The sequence below is a fragment of the Agelaius phoeniceus genome, chromosome 5, assembly GCF_051311805.1.
Source record: "Agelaius phoeniceus isolate bAgePho1 chromosome 5, bAgePho1.hap1, whole genome shotgun sequence".
NCBI classification, from domain to species: Eukaryota; Metazoa; Chordata; class Aves; order Passeriformes; family Icteridae; genus Agelaius; species Agelaius phoeniceus.
The window spans coordinates 27,891,098-27,913,366 of NC_135269.1; the positions used below are offsets into that span (position 1 = coordinate 27,891,098).

General features: G+C 35.2%; 1 protein-coding gene across 6 annotated transcripts in view; it reads right to left on the bottom strand.

Annotated features, from left to right (window-relative positions):
- Positions 1-969: 969 nt before the first annotated feature.
- APAF1 (apoptotic peptidase activating factor 1) overlaps positions 970-22,269 on the bottom strand; it is a 31,442-nt gene continuing 10,142 nt past the window's right edge. For 3 of the 6 annotated variants that reach the window (XM_054631295.2, XM_054631293.2, XM_054631294.2), the window contains 18 exons: positions 21,528-21,659; positions 19,573-19,686; positions 18,828-19,006; positions 17,303-17,429; positions 15,246-15,371; positions 14,529-14,660; positions 13,732-13,857; positions 12,515-12,676; positions 12,118-12,246; positions 11,222-11,347; positions 10,208-10,327; positions 9,448-9,573; positions 8,969-9,094; positions 7,492-7,611; positions 7,037-7,162; positions 6,159-6,284; positions 5,577-5,723; positions 970-2,595 (listed from right to left, as the gene is read on the bottom strand). In XM_054631295.2, the coding sequence (XP_054487270.2) occupies positions 2,452-2,595; positions 5,577-5,723; positions 6,159-6,284; positions 7,037-7,162; positions 7,492-7,611; positions 8,969-9,094; positions 9,448-9,573; positions 10,208-10,327; positions 11,222-11,347; positions 12,118-12,246; positions 12,515-12,676; positions 13,732-13,857; positions 14,529-14,660; positions 15,246-15,371; positions 17,303-17,429; positions 18,828-19,006; positions 19,573-19,686; positions 21,528-21,659 (2,388 nt within the window). In that variant the 3' untranslated portion in view covers positions 970-2,451. Of the gene's footprint in view, positions 2,596-5,576; positions 5,724-6,158; positions 6,285-7,036; positions 7,163-7,491; positions 7,612-8,968; positions 9,095-9,447; positions 9,574-10,207; positions 10,328-11,221; positions 11,348-12,117; positions 12,247-12,514; positions 12,677-13,731; positions 13,858-14,528; positions 14,661-15,243; positions 15,372-16,628; positions 16,723-17,302; positions 17,430-18,827; positions 19,007-19,557; positions 19,687-21,527; positions 21,660-22,269 lie in introns of those variants that run through there. The other 3 variants (XM_077178727.1, XM_077178726.1, XM_077178728.1) reach the window with 3 other exon arrangements.

The window sequence follows — 22,269 nt, forward strand, 5'->3', positions numbered from 1 at the left end:
GTATTCTTTATATAATATAGTATCTTAAAATAATAAGTTAGCCTTCTGAGAACATGGAATCAGATTCATTCATTCCTTCCTTCCTTCCTCAGGGCACCCTGCAAATACAATAGTTGCTTCCCTGGCTCCTATTTCAATGATTTTTCACTTGAATTTTTACATACTTTTCCTGTAAATCAGATCTATTGGCTCTTCAGACATTTTCATCACTATTCCTCTTCCACCTCAGTTTCAAATACTTACAGCCAGCTCCAGACTTCTACATATGTGAATGCAACCATCCCAACATCACCTTCTGTGAAGAACAGCTTCCTCAGTTCCAGCAACAAGCAATTCTGTGCTGTCATTCTTCCAGAACATCCAAGAATGTCATATTTATCTCACATTTCTTCAAGTTTCTTTCCTATTTGCTTCCTAGTCACTTTAAAATTGCAATTGTCTCTGAAGTCTGCTCATGCACCATTTGCTTTCTGCATTAAACTGTGATGATCAGGTTTTTTTCTTATCATCAGAATTTCATTAGTGTTCTCAGAGAAGAGAACTTTCTGCCCTGGTTCCTCATGGGAAATATTTTTCCTGTACCTTTTACCCTGGTTGGGTCTCTAAGTTCAGCCTGACAGGGTCCTAAGCAGTAAGGAGAGCACAGTCTCTGGGATAGAGGGACACTGGCTAAGAGAAGCTTCCTGCTCCTTTGATCCTCAGCTACTCATGGGCTACTGATGGGCTCTCTACAAACTGGACACCAGAAGCTATACTGTCCTGACCTCTGCAGACATATTCCAAGACTTTGTTTTCCCTCTGTTTCCTTTTTCTTCTACATCCATATTTAATACTCTTGCTCACCTCTCAAAGCAGTTTTATGCAGTTTGTAAAGCAGCATTATGTTTAGACTGAAAAAAACCAAAACAATAGAAGATGCAGCCATCCCCCTCCCTCCCAGGTATGAAAAAACTGACTCAGGAATTCAAATTCATTTACAACTTTGGCCAATATTGCCTGGATCATCTTTATTAAGTACTTGTACATACTTGGAATACAAAACATCATGTTCTTTTCTATTGAATTTCTTCTCTTTACATTTCTGCCAGCAGTACTTTGATTATACTGACCCGTATTGAACAGCACCTTAGAAAGAGTAGAATTTCAAGTTGGAAAAGAGGAAAAACTGGTGATTGTCAAAACCGGGGAAATACTAAGAATGCCTATTAAATTTTATGAAATGCACACAAAAAATATTAAAAGTAAAAATTTCATTATTCCGTACCAGTTGAGATACTTGCTACTGTACTTTTTACAATCAAGTTGTTAGACAGTGTTCTACTGCCAGCTACAAAAATATGAAAATCACATTAATGATTGTGCAGTTGCTCATAGCAGTTGAGAGGCAATTGAATAGAAAAAGGCTTACTAGGTACCAAATAAAATATTGCTACCCAATTATTCAGAAAGCATTTGTCAAGTACAATTAGTACAAAACACTGATATTTCTACCTTATATTGAATCTATAAATAGACTGTAAAAATTACAAAAGAACATTTAAAAAAACATAAAATCACATATTACCAGGCAAGAGATCAACTGGGCATAGAATCCCATGTAAACAAAGCTGACAACAGTAAAGTGTCTCCTTAGTATAAACTGAGTATTATTACCAAAAGAAAAAAAAAAATCTAAAATTCACACCTTCTTATAATTTTCAATACATAACTTTTAAGCCATTTCCATTCTCATTTTACCTGGTTCCTTTGACTGGAAATGTGACACAGTCTCTTCCACTTCAATTACAATATTGAATTTCATATTTTGCCATGAGAAAAGAAGACTCAGGATGTTCCCTTTAATAGGAACAGCTCATCCATGTTACAGTGGGCTTTATCTCCACAGGTTTGAAGCATGAAGGTTCTCACTGCAAGTGGGAGGCACAGCTGCTGTAAACTGAACGTCATCTCAATTTGGTTTGAACATCAAGCACCAACGTGGCTGGTTCCATTTTGCAAATGAACAATGCCCCTGCTTCTTCCCATTCTGTACTAAATGAAAATCCTTGCATTGCACCAAAAAAATGGGTTTTTTGCATCTTGCACAATTGTGTTCATAGCTGAAGAGCATTTTACCATCAACTTTAGAATAAAATATAATTTTAAAGTATTATACACTTATTCTTTCTTCAGTGCTATTAATTTCAACTAATTTGAATAAATCTTAATATAATTTCCTTACAAAACTGGAAGCAACATACTTAAGATGCAAATCAAGATTTAAGGATCATAATAATTCTTATTAAAAACAAGATTAAATGCAAGTTCATTTGAAAAAACATGCATAAAAGCACATAAATATACATGAATACAACAATTAAATATAATTCACAGCTAAATGACTGTCAGGCAAAGCAAAATTTTTTCTCCAGCTTAAAAAATTAGTTATCTTTGCAGTGTTCAGACCACTAATCAGAACCTCTGTAGTACATAAAGAATGCCAAGATTATCAACAGTCACATATACTTTGAAATTAGGGGACACATGTATTGACTTGAGGTTTGTTCCATTTGTGTAGAAGGTTTGTAAAGATTCTCCAGTAGTTACATTCCACCACTATAAAAAAAATAAAAACACACTTTCAGTTAGGTGAAAGAAGTTCAGAATAGAATCTGTTAACAGGCTTAGCATGGCTAACCCAGTTGACTGCTTTTACCAAAGAGGTAGAATTAAAAATAAAACCATCAAATTATTTAACATTAAAAACAATCTTTAAGTATAATAAATTTAGGACTAATCACTAAATATAAGGCTTTGAGATGAAAAGAAACTTCAAAAAGACTGAAGCTGTTAAATTTCAAGAAAACATACAAAATAAATTCAGGTACTGCCCCTTACCCCATCACAAAATGCAATCAATAGACATAAACTGCAATATGTCCAAACTTTTAAAAATTATGTATTTTCATGTAACCAAATGAATACATAAAACATGTTACCACATAACTTAAAGTATAGCTGAATTAAAAACTTAGCTAGACACACAAGAGGGTTGATCATGTACATGTTTGAAATAATTTGCAGTTTTTTTAGTAGGACTGACTTCTTTTTCAGTGAGATTACAATAAATATTTTTAGAATACACAGTTAGCACTAAAACCAAAGAAACCAAAAAACCTGCAACCATCAGTTTACCATAGTCTGAAATTTCCCATTTCTCAGAGAAACTGTAGACCAATGCAAAACTGGACCTAACACAATCCAGTACAAAGCAGTTATTCCATTGTGCCAGTAAGAACTCTACCTTCTATTCAGGCAGCATTTGAGTGCAGCAGCAAAATATCACAACAGATTACCTTCAGCTTTGATCACATTGAAAAGCAGATGGTATTACTACTTTTTAGCTTACTCATCTCATGAAATATGTAACATTATAGTTATGTGCATAATACAGATTTGCCACTACACAGCTACAATGCTCTGATTAAATCCACTGTTCCTAAAGTGTCTGTTATTTGATGGAGACCCCCTCAAAAAAAGAAAAAAAAAATTAACCAAACCAAAAATGGATCTTAATGAGCTTTTGAACCTTTGGTCTGAATAAATGAGCAGGTGCTGTGGCAGTGGGTACCACTCACACAGCAAGTTCAATAGTATCCAGGTGGATACACCTCATCTGTGACTAAGATGACTCATTCATTCAAAGATGTTGATCACGTAACTCTAGAGTCCAACTCAGTCCAGCTTTAGGGGTGCAGACTCCTGAAATGTTCTGGCCATTCCCTGACTAGTGTCTCTCTACAAAATGGCTCTGTGTTTGTGTGTTTTCAGGCACATCATACACATCTATCTGTAGAAGCAGAAATACAATACTTTCAGAAGGCATTGTGATTGAACATGGTCCCACGACTGGAAAAAGACAAATGCCATACCCACTTTCACAAGGAGCAAAGAAGGTACTGGGAACTACAGGTCAGTAATCTTCACTGCAAAGTCCAGGATTATTATGGAACAAGTTTCCTGGAAGTCATTTCAAGTCCCATGAAAAACAAGGATGTGATCTTGAACAACTAGCAGAGATACACCACAGGTAAACCATGCTGAAGCACCCAATTGACTTCTGCTGACAAAAATGATGTCTCTCCAAAGAACATGGCAAGAGCAGAGGATGTGAGCACCCTTGACTTCAGCCATGCCAACAGCATGGTCTGCCATAGCATCCCTGCAGCCAAACTGGAGGAATAAGGACTGGCTGAGTGGAATACAGGGTAGGTAACAAATTGGGTGGGCTGTTAGTTCAGTCACTGTGTGTGGGGCCCTGCCCAAGTACAAGAAAGACACTGACACACTGGAGCAAGACCAGCACATAGTGATTTGAGGTGGCTGGACACCTAGAACAGATGCCATGGAAGACAGAGCACTACATTTGTTTAGGAGGCTAATGATGTCTTCAGCTAATAAAAGGGTTAGAGATAACAGAGATCAGGTTAAAGATAACCCTCTTTACAGGGCCCAGAGGCAACCCTGTTGGACTGGGGACAATATTTTACAGGGCAAGGCCCTAAATAATTTTACCTAACTCTGCAAACACTTCTAGCAAGGGGCTGGACTAGAAGAATTCCAGAAGACCCTAACATTCTAAACCATTCTACACTCCAAGAAGCATTACAACACCATACTGTGCAATCACAAGATAAAATGAGGAGGAAGCTAGAAACAGAAAGTATGTCTTATTCTTTAATATAAAATGAACATCAGAAGGTGCTATCAAAACTAACTTAGAAATTTCAACTCTTTGTTACATGGTTACTGACTCCAAAGAATTAGTCTGATAGCATATCTAACACCAAGAGACTGACCAACAATCAGCTAAAATTCCGTCCCTCCAAGGTTAGAACTTTGTCACCTGTCATTTCACACACACACACACACACACAGATAACACCTTTCTAATAACAGGTGTTGGCTATCACAAGGGGAAAAAACCAACACAAAACCTCATGAGAAACTTAGAATTACAAAGAACCATTCACAGACTGAAAAAAGGCTACCTTTTCCCCTTCCCAAAAAACCATATGCCCAGTAGATGCATGAACCAATGAAAGAGTGATGAAAACACTGATTTCCTCCAAATATTACTTATAAAATGTCTTTCAAGGCAGAAATCATTGCCTGTAATTTCCTCTGGATTTCTACTTATGAGAAAATTTAAACCTCAGTATCTCAAAAAAAAAAAGAAGCCTGATATAGAGTATTTTTCTGTTAATCATAGAGAACATAATTGCTGTCAAAAGTGAGTGGATATTAAGGCATACAAATATGTTTGGAATCTTTAAAGATGTTTAGGAAGGACATTGCAAATGAAAATATGAAGTTAAATTGAATGTAGGGACTTTGAAACAAACCTGAATTCTTAGAAGACTTTTTCAGGGGACTTGCAGATATAAGAAAAAGTGAAAAGTGCTAGACCATCACAAAAATGAAGCAGCTTTGTGTTAACTAAAATGTTTCAGGTCTGTTTATTGAATTAGTCTTAATTGTCAGAGTACTGCCATTTAGTAAGGTATGACAGGGTATTGTTTTATTTCAAGGCTTACCTTAAGATAGCCTCCAGATGACACAAGCATTTTACTGTCAGGAGAAAAGGAGAGGTCTGTTACCCAACCCCCATGTGTTGGCTCTCCTTCATCTACAGTAACTGGGGAGCAGAAATGAAGTAATGCACCTGTTAAAACATCCCAAATCTGAAAAAGAGGAAAGAGTATTTAAAGAAGGAAACTTAACAGGGAAAGAAATGCCTCAAATAAGGAAACCTGAAATCCATTTTCTGTATTAGAGGAAAAAAAAACAACCAACCACCTTGCAAATATATATTCTACATGAAGTGACAAAATAATCTTTTAAAAATCCTGTTTTAGAACTGTATCTTATATAGAGGATTTAATCACACATGTAATTCACAGCAGAATTATTATTAAATCCTGCGAATCAGTTTCTTAGCATTCATGGGACATAAATCTAACAATATGGTTACAAACTACTGCCTCATGTGGCCAACTTTGCTATTTTCACCACAAAGCTATGGAATCAGACCTGCAGAACAAAAGCCATAAGAACTCTTCTGTCTGTGAACTGACAATCAATGGAATTATAAAATAACATCAAGATTAGAGCAGTACCCTTATTTCTCCTTTGTCATCTCCAGTGGCCAGCAGTTTGTTATTAGGAGAGAAAGTGCAGCACCGCACACAGGCTTCGTGGTCCTTCAGTTCATGAAGAACAGATGAACTTTCAAAGCTCCATATCTAAATGGAAAACATTACAGAGGAGTGAAAGACAAGTTCAAAACCAGTTATGATTTCCTTCTAAAAGGCATTAGCATTAAACTGTACATAAGACTTTTTATACATATGCATATTTTTAGGTGGATTTTAGGTGTAAATGCATTAAACTGTAGAGTCTGGTTTTCTTTTTTATTACTGGAATCACACAAGAATTTGCTAGGAATTACTGAACTGACTATATGTATCTTTCCTTGGAATGTACCTTTTAATGAAACCTATATATTTACAAGGAAGTTTAAAGCTGTTCACAGAAATAGGATTAATCAATCACTTGAAAATTATATTTTTGAAACCTAATGGAATGTTTTAGGAACATAATGGGGCAGCCCCAGCTCACTACTTTGTGCACCTGCCTTCTGAACCTATGAACCGAAACTTCACTGGAAGTTTCAGAAATTTTTCTTAAATTACAAATTAAGAAGTTCAGGCTATCAACAAATTGATACAGAGAAATAAACAAAGTGTTCTGCACAAAGCTGTGCATTAAACACACATTTTATTTGTACAGAAGCCACTAGGCTTAAGTTATATCCAAGATCAATTGCAAATGACTGCAACAGCTTTAGTAACATGTTGACAGATATAGGAAATTTAAAACCAGAAATACAACAGGATAACTTGAATAATCACTAGTTACCTCAAAATTAAAAATACAGACTACATTTCAGGACAAATAAGGCACCATTTTTATCTCTATACAGAAGGTAACCAACCTTTGCAGTTTTGTCAGCAGAAGTAGATGAAAATTTACTACCATCAGGTGAAACAGCACAGGAAAGAACAGCGCCTCCATGACAAGCAAAATCTTTTTCTGGGTTTCCAGTAGTGATATTCCAAACCTATCACACATACAGAAAAAAAAAGGTTACTTTTTTAACACAGTAATAAGGTAAAAACACATCTTATACAAAAATATATAAAGCATAAAACTCAACTAGACAGTTCTAATGTGGCCAATATTTTGTTATACTCACTGGTATAGTTATAATACAACAGTGCAGATCTTACTGAAAATAGAAAAACCACAATTTTGTCTTAGAAGTCAGCTTACACTTTATAATTTATTTGTAAAATGTGTGCCCACACAAAATGTAGGAAATACCAAATGTTACAAGAGAGAGTCAAATGTGTTTGATGTGACTTCTTCAGTTCACAGCCTGTTACTCACCTTAACAGTTCCATCGAATGACCAAGAGAGAATTTTTGAATTTTCCAGAAGTCTAAAATCCTTGATTGCTTCCTTGTGCCCTCTTAGAAACACACATTCACTCAATTGCCAATTCCATACCTAATCATAAAAAACAAATACATTCTTTTTAAAAAGTGAAACAGCAACATAAGAAGCATGACCTAACTTTTTATTTTTAAGTAACAGGACTAATAACAAGTTCATATGATGGTGGTGGTGATTAATTAAAATGTTAGATATTGAAGTGATCCATAATGGAGATGCTGAAGATTGAGGGTGCCATAGCATTTAATGGTCAACATATGAGAGTTCCTTATAATACACATATAATCTTATTTGCAAAGTGAATTTGATACTTAAAATTCACTGGTAATTAAAAAAAAAAGCAGCAAACCAATAATTTTCAGGCACCTCAGTAGTTTGGGGTTTTAAACTTTTGATCATCAAACATATAGACTTATTTCACCTGGCATACCTCATGTTTTGCTGACTTAAATTAGATTTCTTTTATATTTTAAAGGGCATTTTTAATAAACTGCCATTTTGCTTTGCCTTTTAGAACAAAATGACACTTCTGTTTTCAATTCAACTATTCACTGCAAAATGATTTACGTGAAATTTTTTCTACAGAAGCAATTAAGCATCAATTTCTTTTAAACAGCACTGATTTCATAGTTTTCAAAGGAGCAGGTTTCCTGCAGCAGGGTGAACAGAAAGCTGTGTGTGCAGGGACAGTCCTGGGGGTTCAGCCCACCAGAGGGAGCTGAGGGCCAGCAGGAACACTTCCCACAGCAGAACCAGCAGAAGGATCCCAGGCTGAGGATCAGCATCCAGGAGTGCTTTGGAGGTTTTGTTTAAACTAGGGATCCTGCCAGTACTCTGAAGTGCTCTGCAGGACAAACCAGGGCTCAGCAAGCTCCAAGTGAGACACTGATCTTTACTGCAGACCTGCAGCCCTGAGGTGGAGAATGCTAACACAGACACACCAGAACGCATCCCTGGAGCAAACCCACCTTGCTGAGAGGCAGAGGTTCCTAATTCGAGCCCACATTAGTGCAGCCACTCTATTTCTAGCTGGTTTTCTGCACTGGACAGGGTGGGAACACCAGCCCGCTCAGAGACTTTTTACATCATTCCCCAAGACAGTGGAAGCAACACTGACAGACCTACAGCATCCCAAACCCTCATTTCAGAACTGCTGAGACACCTTGTTTGACAGCTAGTGTTTCTTTACTCTTCTCAAAGCCTTTCTAGCATCCACAGCAGTAAAAACAGAAAATCTGTAATATTCATTATCACATAAGGCATAAATAAAAGCTACACTTTCTACAGTCCCTTGCCCCTGGATGGAGCAATGCAGAATACAGTAGTCATATACTGAGTTTACATTATCTGTAGTATAAATTCCTTTATTTTAAGTAAGTTACAGCATTATCTTTTTAAATGTTGCCCAAACCTGTATAACTGGATCATGAGCACTTGAGATGAGAGTCTGACAGTCGGGTGTAAATTGACAGTGCTGCACAGATGTCCTGTAGGCCTCCCAGGACTTCAGAACCTTCCCATCTGACAACTGTAGTACCTTTACAGTGAAAAACACAATAATTGCATTTATTTGACACACTTGAGGAAAGAATTTGCACGTTCTTGTTTTCTTAAATTACATGAGATTGTAAATACATGATTTTAAGTCACTGGATTGGAACAACCAAAAATTCCTATTAGTGTAGTCTGGGTAAAATGAAATTCAGAGCTAGATTATTAGCATTACCTTTAAGTTATTTTAATTTAGACATAATTCACAAATGTAAATTGAATTACTATATTGAGTAATATTATTGTATAACATCATCCAAATAACATGTATTTTAAAAGAAAAAGCATAAAGAGGAGTGTTTTCCTACTGTTTTTCAAACCAGATTTAGGATTTAATACCTTTATTGTTCCACTCTCCTGCCCAAAAGCTGCAAATTTAAGATCTTCACTTAAGCAACAGCAGGAAATGGGGGATTCTTGAGCTGCTGTCTGCATAATAACTTTGTCTGTATTTCCATTGATAAGCTGTAAAATAGGAAGGCAATTAAGGTATTAGAATATTTTAAAATTTAAACTTAAATGAATTACAACACAGAGCTGACAATGCCAAAGGGAACAGTTATGGACTTTAAATTACGAGTTACTTTCATAAACCACTTTGGATGTTGGTGCACTTAGCACTTGGTGTGGCAGGCCCACAGTAGTGAGAGTGTAGCCACTATTTCCTTTAGTGCAAATCCGGGCTCACACCTCTCACTGGCCCAGGCTGAGATGATTCCTTCAGCTGTTACACAGAGCTTTGGAGCATCACATCATTTGCTGTGTAACACCTGCTCTATAGGTGCTGTACACATTACACATTGCTGTGCCACCTGGAGAGCCCACAGACCCCCACCATGAAGCGATAAGAGTTCTGGTCCTCTGCATCCAGACTCAGTTTCAACATTAGCATAGAAATTTCCCCTTAAACCCCATTTTTCCACTTACTAAACTAGGCACAGTTTCTAGATACAAAAATGTTATCACACACTGAGTCATCTGCTACAGATTCAACTCTTGAAAGCCAAGAACAAGAGGTTCTTTCAGTGCTTCCTCAGTTTTCTACTGAGATTTGCTGGTAGCAGTCAAACGTACTAAAATATTGGTAAATACACCTTACTTGTAAATTCTTCTGGTTGTAGATGGCTAAAATCATCACTTCACCATCGTGAAACACAACATCTAGTTCACTCTTCAGCACAGCATCAGAAGACTTGCACACCTTCTTTGTTTCCCAGATCTGTGGAAGAACACAGTGTTTCATTAGCTTTATTAAAGAACAAGACATAAAACTTGCTGAGTAACAGCACCGTAAACAGAAGGCTTATAAAGTTTAAGCAACACTGACTTTTTAAAACAATAAAAATTATGCTTCTGCTGTTCTTGATACTGGGGAAAGTTGTGCAGTTACTACAGTGATTCCAACAGATGAAATAGAACTTTTTTTTCCAGGCTGACTACTAGACTTCCCTGTGTTTGGAGTTATAGCTGTAATATCCAAAATTTTCCAAGAGCTGCATTAAAATCCAATTACAAAAAATATGAAATAAAAATATAAAATACAGATTTAAATATAAAAATACAATATAAATATGAAATATAAAAACACTGATTTCTATATTTCAATTGCTTTCAAAATTGAAAGAATGTATGTGCTAACTTGGGAGAAAGGGAAAGGCTACCTTGGTAAGATATAGTTATATTTTCACAGGTTTTAATGAGACATTACAATTACAGTAATTTATCCTAAATACTAACAGGCAAATATACCTAACAATGAAACATATCAAGTCTGCTAGAATCCTGAAAAACCTTCAAAATTCCCAATTTAGATAAAGTGCAAAACAAAATAGAAGGTTATAGTTACTCTCGAAGTGCAACCAAACTTTAAAAAATCATATAAAGAGGAAATTTAGATAAACAGTAAATAAATAAAAAAAGCCAGTACATTTTACAGTATATGTAAATTACTTTATAACAAATATTTGAATTTATACTAACTATAACCTTACACAAAAAATACACAAGTATATTTTTATGTATTTTATATATGATTTTACAATAAAAAATTCCTTAAATGGGTGACTTAATACCTATCTAAATTCAGATATTTCAAAAAAGAAAAGTTTCTTACACGTATTGTCTGGTCATCAGATGAAGTCAGAAATAAAGATCCATCTGGTGAAAATGTCACACAGTGAACCCAGCTCATGTGTCCTCTGCAATATGCCACTTTTGATAAAGACTTTATATTCCATAACTACAATAAAAATATGAAACAAAAACTCAAAAGTATTTAAAATGCATTTACAGTGCAAATAGTGCAAGTACACTAATTACTTACTAATTGCTTATTAATTACTACTAAGACACTTAATTACTATGTCTCCTAGTGTTTTCTTAGTTCTTATTCTGAAATCAAATGTAACAAGAACTCTGTCTGCTACCAGATTTCAATTGTCAGGGAAATGGAATCAGCAGCCTCTTTGACTGCCATGATTTTAAGAGATACAGAGAAAAAAAAAACACATTATAAAGAAAATACAAGTTCTACTTGACTGTACAGACTGAAGAACCAAAAGATTCCAAGACAAAAACAACTAAACAACCCCAAACTAAACCCAACTCCAAACTTGATATTTGTATAGACCCACTCTAGCCATGCTAGCCTCAAAGTCATTCTAGATGTTTCCTTCCTTCTTACCTACCAGCACACAGAAGAAGAGAGGGTTTGGTTTGAGTTTAGCAATACCCCTGAGAGTACAAGAGTAGCTTTAGATACACTTAGTGGACTAGTCTAGTTTTAGATAAATGTGGGTTCCATTGTCCAAAATGAACATGTAACTTTAAAACATTATTTCCCAGCTGGTATTTTAAATCTAAAAAGCAAATGATAATTAAAAAGAATGGAGCACACCAAAAGCCTGCTAAAAACAGCATGTGTTTTATCTCTGCATACAAGAAACTATGAGGACAAATGTAACATTTTAAATTGCAAGCAGCCTTCTGTGGTATATTGCAGACACTTACCTCAACAGAGCAGTGAGACAAAGCAACTGCTACCAACTCATCCCCAGGACAGAAGTCACAGTATTGGATTGTGCTGTGATGGCTGACAATGACTTGAGTTAACAAACCACAGGTGTTGATGTCAAAAAGCTGTGAACACATAATTACAATAGAAACCCTGTTTGAATGACTCCACTACCGACAAATATTTTATACGCTCAACACTCTACATTCTTGAATTCAAAAGGTATTCCTCTTAGTCACAGGTTTGTTGACCACATATTTTTGTTTATTCACACTTGAAATCAGACACTTCTATCTGAAAGAACTTAATGGCCTGGATTTTCATCTGTAATCATAATTTCTACCTATATTGTAATACACTACCTCCAAAAGATTACTGAAGTGAGGTACTTACCAAAAGCTTATTTTTGGCTACCACCAAAATCATGTTACCATTTCTGGACCAAGAGCAACATTTTACTAAAACCTCTACATCATCTGGTTGTTCATCTGCATTTTTAAAGAAATCTTTTATCTCAATGCTTTTCAGTTCATTTCCTGAGCGTGCTTCCCAAAGCTGGAATAAACAGAAAATAGACACAATCTATTGGCTGATGTAGGTACAGAATACAACAGGAGAGAGCTCCCAACTACTTCTTAATAAAAAAGGGCAGAGAATAAACTATGAAAGCCCCTTGTTACTTTCCCTAGTCAACAAATAGCACTAGAATATTCACAAGTCCAAATTATTTATATATTAAAAAAAGGAGAAAAACAAATTAAGAAATAAAAACAAACCAAAAAGAGGATTACGCTGTAGCAGAATTTTTTCTTTGGGTTTTTCCCTCCTATCATTCCAGCTACAATGCTGCCTGAACTTCTCCTTAAAAAAAGGATAAAACCAAAAATAACACTTGCCCTGCAACTCTGTAAACAATCTACTCACCATGAGAAATCTGGTACACATCTAGATTTGCACCTTAATTTCATTGAGGGACCTGTCAAAAATCTAGGGAACACTTCTGTCCCCCTTCACCACATTTTTCCTTATGAAAAACAGCTACAGCAATCCTTCCTTCCTGATTTAGCAACTACATAGAAACATAAGAGTGTTTTAAGAATTGCAATTCTGAAATAGCATAATTCTGTTGCAACTAAAGGCAATAAAAATACTTACACTCTCAGAAAAACACAAACCTCCCAGTTTTCTTCTAGTGCATACAAGAAAACAGCAGATGAAATTGCTCTTAATTTTTATGTCTCCTAATGATTCATTTTCAGAGACAACAAAACTTTCAATTAACCTAAAAACATACTACTGTTTCTGGGTAAAGAATTTTTACTCCCCACTCAAGTTTTCTTAACAAAGTGCATTAGGGGGGCAAAAACATTCAAAATGAGGCTAGTTAGAATTTACTTGCAACTACAAGCAGTTGACTTTTTTCCTAGTACTGGACAAGCCAATTCAAAATCCTGCATTACAAATGGGACCAACAATACACTGTTTCAGGATTGAATGCATTAAAGCTGATTTTGCAGACAGAGAATTTTCTTACACATATTTTGCATTTGATACAAAACCTGCCCATTCATCATCAAAACAAAGGGCTGATTTAAAAATATACTGTATACCTTTACTGTTCCATCTGTTGAGCAGCTAGCAACATACTCATCATTTGGTGAAAATCTGCAGTGATTGACAGAATTTTCATGACCTATCATCGTATTTCTACAGTATTTTCCATTCAAATCCCAAATCTGTAAGAGAAATAAACATATAAATATCATCATAATAATGAATTATTTAAAGACAGATCATTTATGCTCTTCTCAAAATCATACACTGGCAACCAAAACACCACTTTTATTTTTTCTTAGTTTTACATGCTCAGGGACTGGATGCTACACCCTGGCCTACCCTACAATTTACCTCTATCTGGTAAGATGCATGAAAACTATTAACATCAGAATTACATAAATCTAGTTTAAAATTTCTGTACAGTGCAGACAAGGCCCCTGACCATCACAAAATTACTGGAAGTTTCCTCAGACTGAGAAAAAAGCTGTATCTTGCCTCATTCCTTTTCAGCTTTCTAAATTAGAGTTACGTAGCTTACGAACTTCAACAAAAACGAAATCTCTTAAGTTAGTCTTGAACAAACTGAATATCATCAGACAAAGTCCTCACCTTCACGCCCTACCAACAGAGGACTTGCCCATTCTCCTTTTCTGAGTATAAACACTCCTATTCTGCCTTGCTGAAATCTGATAACAGAGCTGTAGCCAATACTCTTGATCTGTTGCCATGTCTCTTCTACCAGGCTCATTTAAAAAAACCATTACTTTGCCATGTTTAGATAAATTTCTACATCAACAACTACCTTGTTATGACAAACAGCATGAGAATAATCTCACCCTTTTCCACTTACTTTGATGAAAGTGTCATTTGAGCAGGTGGCCAGAAGGTACTGACCATTTTTGTTATTGAACTGGCAGCAATTGACCTGCTCGGAGTGCTCTTCATACACACACCTACACTGGCCTGTTCTTGAATTCCAGACCTAGGCAGAATCAAAAGATGAAACAGACTTTTAAATACATTTAAAGTAATTGTTTTTAAAATCTGGAAGTTTTGCCTAAAATATTTCTAATAATACCTCAAATATATTTTGAAGAGGGAAGATTATATATTTAAATAAAGAAGCAAGACATTATGAAAAGAAAGGTCATAATTCAGATTAGAATCTGATAAATTCTGAAATTCCAACAGGATTTTGCTAGTATAATGAGGAATTAAAAATCCCAACTATTTCACAGATAACAGAAAAGAAGCATTAAAAAAAGTTATTAATAGATTCATCTCATGTTATGAGTAGGACTGGACTCACATATGTTCTAGTTAAAAAGAAACATCAGATGATACAAATAAAATAAGTGGTTAATTCTGCATATATGATGTTAACATTAAGTATCTTTTCTTTTATGTAACAAGTGGGGCTTTTCAGTTTGTCAAGTATTAAATTATCCACATAATATTTAAAACAGTTTAAAACACCTTTAGTTTTAAGAATCTGTGCTGAGTTGGTTAAACAGAAATTCAAATTATGAGTTTGAAAAAAAGAATCATCTTTCCTTCATTCCCTTACCTTGACTTTTTTATCACTTGAACAAGTTGCTACAAATTCACCATCTGCAGAAAAAGCGCAACAGAGTATTTCATCATCGTGGGCATTTATCTCCAGGAGTCTCTCTCCACTTTCTGCTTTAAACACCTAAACCAAGGAAGAGTAAAACCTTATAACTTGCAGACAGTTTGAAAACACGTATACAAGTTTCTTTTATCAGCTCAAACAGTTCTCTTTATGCAAGCTCTTAAAAAAATGGGTTGATTTTTGAAAGCATTCATAATTTCAGGGACAATAACATAATTGTAAAGTCCTGCAAGGGTGATAGAAATTGTAAGAGAGAGAATTAGTGAAAATTGATTTTTCAAAATATTTTTGTTCTACCCCCACTCTAACCTAAGAGCCATGACCTTTCACAGCCTATTCACAGTAACTGGAAAACACAACCTATTAACAACATCTAAGATATTCATAGAACTACAAATTCCAGTTTTATATGTATGGGACACCCATACATCTAAAGTAAGAATTTCAACAGAATTGATGATTGGAAGAACAAAAAACCAAAAATAAATAGGGGAAAAATGACGGGAAAATTGTCACACATTTCAGTCTCAAGTTAGACATAGGCAATGAAAGGACAGCTGGGGAAAAGTGCAACATATTAATCCATTTCCTTAAATTCTGGGATTTAACTTTACAGTGTGGATTGGGCAGGGGGTGGAAATTAGGTGTCCCTTTCCATCTTAGGTTACATATTTTTAATTATTAAAATAGACCACAAGGTATTCTTTACAGCACTTTTCAGATTTTTTTTATTGAACAGAAATACCAATGACAATTAAATGGTTGGTATTTGTTCAAATAAGAACTTAAGTACTGAAGTAACAGGAAATCTACCTTCACAGTAAGTTCTGCAGAGTATCTGTTCTTAATCCAGCAATCATTTTTTTAAGTAGCCTTGAAAACTGAAAAGCTTAAGCCATAATTAGAAAAAAAACATTAATAAGCTCAAAGTTTAAAAACAAAAAAAGGATTATGGCTAATTTTCGTATTGTTTCTTCAATGAAAGTTTAGTTTAAATGCAATTGCAATCCACAGATCATTATTTTTTTATGGATGTAAAATGAAGAAAAAAAGATAAGCAATCTGCAGTGTCAATAATGAGGCCATTAAGTACAGAAGCCCAGCACAGCAACTACAGCACAGCATGAGTACATCCACCAGCATCTCCTATGTGGATGCCACGATCATAATTCTGTACAGGCCAGCAAATAAAATAAGCAAATAAAAAACCCAGTAACAACACAGTAAGTAGCCAAATGAGCAGCAACTTAGTACTCAACTTCTCAAGCATCCAAAACAATACTAAAGGTTTGCAGCAAAGCTGTTCTTTTCCCTTACCTTTGGCTGTCTGAATATGGGTACTTTACCAGGTTACTGGCTGGCTGATTGCTAGTTTTCTTGAGAGCTGGCTGACTCCCCTCCAGGCAGACTGCTGGCAAATTTATATTAGTCACGTTCCTCTCTGTCTCTTCTAATCTGCTTTCTAAGCACTTTGGGCCTGTATCCAATTTAATACTGTCCCCTGCTTCAGGCATTTTCTCCACAGATGTATTTCTTATGTGTTAAGGTATTTAACTAATTAAACACTAAAGTGGCATAACATCCACTACAATCTCATATAAATAGTAAAGCTGTACCTAAAACATCTTACTGCTCAGTACTTAGAAGGTCTACTGTGACTGGAAATAACATTTTTTGCAAGCAAATATTAAATAAGCTGGGTTGCATTGCTGGGCTGTGACCTTTTCCATATCATCTTCTGTTCACACATTAGGGCAGTGAGGACATAAACCCTAAAATCCCACCATTCAGCTCTTGAAGATAATGCTTACTTATTCTGAACATGCAACTTGGCATTTTTGCAATAATACATCCTTTTCAACCATTTGTCTCCAATTACAACCTAGATCCAAATATTTCCACATAGCAACAGAAGAAAAGTGATAGGACTGTTTAAAATGTTTTTGAAATGGTAAACAGCATCTCTTTTGACTCATTCACAGGTGTCTTACCTGAAGAGTTTTATCAGCTCCACATGATGCTATTCTTTGTCTGTCCTTAGAAAAGCAGGCATGGTAAACTGCATCTCTGTGTGGGCGAACAACCATACGGTAGAGATTTTTCAAGGATTTTTTATTTCTGCAGGGAAAGACAATTATTTAGATGAGTGCCTTTGTATTATTCAAAATCATCTCTAAGAAGATTAACACTTTTTCACACATCTTGAGCAGCAAGCTTTATAAACAAACAAAACAACCAACCCACTACACCCAGCCTTCATGCTGAACTAATAAAGGAAGCACATATTCCAACATTCACTCAAAGGTTTATATTGTGCTCCAACAGTTCCAGCTTAGAGACCAAGAAAGATAACAGTTTTATGATCTGAAATATGCCATTTCCAAATATAGACTTTTTCCTGAGAATTCTTGTTCTCCTGCAGAACTCCTCCTTTTCAAGCATATTAAAAAACACTAGTATATTTGCTTAGATCTGCACAAATTTCCTTAATTTCCATGACAATGGGTCAATTCTTATCACTAGATAGTTAAATAAGATCTGTGACTATCACCACTTTTCAATCACAGATTAGGTACAGGATATAACTCACCTTAGATGACTCTTGCCTCACTTCAACAAAAACTTAAGAGTTAGTAGCAATCACAATCATCCTGTTTAGCCAGATCTTAACACAGAAAGCTGGCACTGTAATGAGATGACTTGGTGATAATGACCAAACCATCTCTGTCCTGAACTAACTAGATATTGTCTCCTGAACTGTGCAATTTCCAAGCAGTTTTGCTAAATAAAATCACCAAATATTCAAACAGGGGACTAATCTGCCTGGCTTGTACTATAGTTGCTTGACACAGACTCACTCTGTTTTATAAGCACCAAGTACTACAAATTTCAGAAGAGAAATATCAAACAGAATCAAAGAGAGTTGCGTGGTCAACTAACTATTGGACAAGGCTGTGAAAATGTGTAGATCTGTATATCTTTTCCTTAAACAACTTCCAAAAATACAGTAACAGTAAAGAATTGCTTAAATTGGAGAAGTTTCAAGATTGTGTAGAGATTACTATTTCACATCTCGCTACTTTATAAAACTTTGCAAGTTGGCACAAATGCTCTCCTTCTTAAAGTCACAGTGTACTTTAAAACCTAAAAACATACACTAACATACCAAATACTGGCACTACAATTCTAACTTTAAAATAAAACTATTTAAAGAAGATTCAAAGTATCATATTGTGATCTTTGCATTGTTATTAAAAATGAACAATAATTGAATACAGAAGTAAATATTTTACTGAATTTATTTTTATGTAATTATTGCTAAGTTGTCACCTTACATATCATGAGTTCCCCTTCTCCCACAAGTTCTTGAAAATTATTACACCTTCTTTCCCCAGGAGAAAACCCCAGCAGTTCTTACACAGATCCTTTTATTACCATACATGGTATTTAGTTGCACATTAAATGACTTCCTTGGTCAAGGGATCAGCATATCAGCAGAGGGCTGCAGCTACTTACACCCACTCCAGATAAAATGCTCCTGTTTCCCTTTGAGCATGTAGCTTGGCCTGTTGATACACCTCTGATGTCTCTGGCTGGCAAAGACCCAGCTGGATGATGTCAGGAAAGGGCTGCCGGCCAAGAAGGTGCCCATTTAAGGACAGAAACTCCTGGAAATTCTCACGCACTGTGCTATCCTAAATACAGAGCAGACGTTTGGTAACACAGAAAAAAATAAATCTTAGGATTTATTTCCTTGCTTTTTAAAATTTCTATACAGCTAATATTCTTACAGAAGCCCTTAGCTCTATTTTTCTATTAAGTTATATTAGCAAATACAGACAGTAGATTGAAATATTTCAGTATCCTATTCAGAAAGCAATATCCTTATTTTTCAAAGAATACTAGCAATAGTGATTTATTCAATAAGCAGTGTGAAATATCAGAAAGACTATTCCAAGTGGTCAGCATAATTCTACACCTCCTCAAAAGCAAAGTACCTTACATACCCACCCATAGGTATTCATCACTATAGCTATTGAGTTCCATGGCCAACCACTTACACACTGAAGTCAAAACAAACAGAAAACTGAATTTCCTTATTTTTTTCTTCTCCAAGTTAAACTTCAATTTAATATTGTTTCATGCTTTGGTTTTATAAGTGTTCTATGTACCTGCCATATACATACATCCAACAAAATGCAATTACAAAATAGAAAATTATATTTGGAAACAACTGATCATTTACCTTTTATTATCATACCTTTTGATCCAGGACTGAACTATATTCAACATATTCATGAATCAGGTGAGCAGGCCCCACCAATTCTGTTTTAGCTTTAATCCAATCTAAAGAAAACATAAGATCACAGAGCTCCTAAAAGAAATACAAATTTAAGATCAGAGTGTAAGTTTCACAACAGAATCTACTTAGGAGGAAAAAGAAAAACACAGGAAATAGATTAGGTATTTAATATACTTTGGTACAACTGTCTCTGTTTGAAAACTTAGGCAATTTCCCATTTCCTGCATCTTAATTGTTCTGTTATAAAAATTGAGTGTACAGAAGGCTAAGTTTGTTATTTTAAACTGTTCTTTGATACAGCTAAGCAGACAGGAGATGGAGGTACAGAGCAATTCTTGACTTTTGCAGCACACGAGACCTGTTTACTTAACTCTGAAAAAGCTTCTTGTAGTCCAGTCTAGCAAAGATCACTGTTAATAATGATTGTTGATCTTCCTAAGAGATGCTGGAACTCCTAAAACCATTGATAAATGATCAAGGGCATCCTGCCATAACACCCTTTCATTCCTTTAATGCTCTGGCTTGCATCATATCAGGCCCAATGGACTTGTGAACATTCAACTGATCCAGCTAGTCCCTTATAAATTCACATCTGTCCCACAAATGAAAAGTCCCTGTTTCCACATTCATGGTCCTCAAAACCATGAGGCTGGGCACACAAGGTCTGTCAATATTATTAAAGACCCAGGTAAAAGAAAAAAGCATTGAACTTTATCCCTATTAGTTAGATGACCATCTTTAACAAGTATTGGTCCAATCTTTTCTTTAGACTTCCTCAAAAAAACTGCTTAGCAGCAACACTGCACAGGTGTAAAGCATATTCTAATTTTGAATCAATAAATACCACAAGAATTAAAATATTATCATTATTAAACTAAGAAAAGGAATACCTCCCAGCTTCATTAGCCTTCCAACAAGTAGAAATCATTTCTAAATAATGAAAAATGAGTGATGCATAGAATATAAACTCTAGGAAGCATATAGTCACAATGAGCCAAGGCTCAAGACTTCTGAGACGCTAATTCTACAGAATGTAGAAAGGTTGCCATTAAAAACATTTTCACAACACACTGAAACTAAAGATACTAAGATATAAATATGATTCAAAACACCTAGACTTGTAACCAACATTAACTATGAAGGTTCCTATAAGAGATAAATCCAATAAGTCAGATGAACCATTTGAAAGAAGCTCAAATGAAAAGCATTGAGTACTTCTGAAATAAAGCAATTAACCACCATGACCAAACACTATTCAAGATATTTGAAACTCAAATTCAAGTGAAACTACCAATTATTAATCTTTCTGCATGATTTCCTTCTCATAATAGCTCAATATCTGAAAAAGAGCAGCTGGCAAAAATGACAGCAATTTTTTTAAGGTGCCAAGACAATTCTGGAAACAAGAGACTTGCCCATCTAACTCTTGATGGGGGTTTTTTGCTATTGAAATCAGATAATGAATTTTTACACACATATCTCCATGACATAAGAGGAAAAAGCTAACAAGACTTCTGAAGATAAAAAAGTAACTAACTGATAAAATGCTCTGATGAAATTAATTTACTTGTATTATTACACAATAAAGAAAGCCTGGGTTTTCAAAAAGGTTTAGAGAAAACTTCTTATTAAAGCTTCTTGAAAAGGAAAAGAAAACCAGAAGCCATTATGATATAAAATAGAAAATCTTCTCAAGAAGTGGTTGAAAAGACAAGATACAAAGGATAGAAATAAAGTAGTTTTTGTAAGGGACAGTGATTATCAGAAGACCTCCTAAAGACTCTATGTTGAGTGTTCACCCAGTTGGACTAAAGTCAAGGGGAAAAGAGGCTCAACTGGGAGAAGGCCTGGAGAGAAAAGCAGAGGTAAGAGTGAGTAAAAAAGGGAAGCAAAGGACACCTGTCAGAACCCACCTGCTGCATTTTGGCACCTGCCATGTGATATGCTAGAAAGTTATACCAGTACATGCAATCCTCTTGAGACAGAACAGGTGTATTAAGCTTGTAGTATTTCTTGTACTGATTTACAATGTTTTTATGTAGCTCCTGCAAAGTGAAGAAAAACACACTTTTGGCACAGAGGAATTATAAGTATTATTATTATTGCATTGTAAATAGCATTGAAGAATAATATTATTTCTCAATTGTAATACATTAACAAGTGAAATAAGAAAGCTTATCTTCCAAAAACTGTACACCTAACCTAATTTACTGCTAAAGACTTCTCCAGGAATATTCTCTGTATATTGAAGGACAGAAAAGCAAGCTATTAACCCTCCTTCTCAGACTGAGATTAGCTATCAAATCTCTCTTCATCTTAAATGTGGGTAGCCAAGAACAACAACAACAAAAAAGGACCCTTCTAAAGCAAGACAAAAAACTTGCCTTTTCTTCATATCTACTCTTTCTGCCTTGTACTTCAGAACTGAAATTGAGCCTAACTTACAGGTCATCTTCCTGAAAGTACTGCCTTAAATTGAATAAAAAGGAGCAAAAAGCATTTCTCTGCATTAAAGTAGTCTTCTATTCTGGTAGGGCCTTGATGTGTTTGGAACCAACAGTGGAACATTACATCTCCTGCTGGAAACATCTGATAGAGAAATAATGGTTACAGAGTCTTCTCTCAGTTTAGTCTCTTAGCTGCAGATGTAACCAT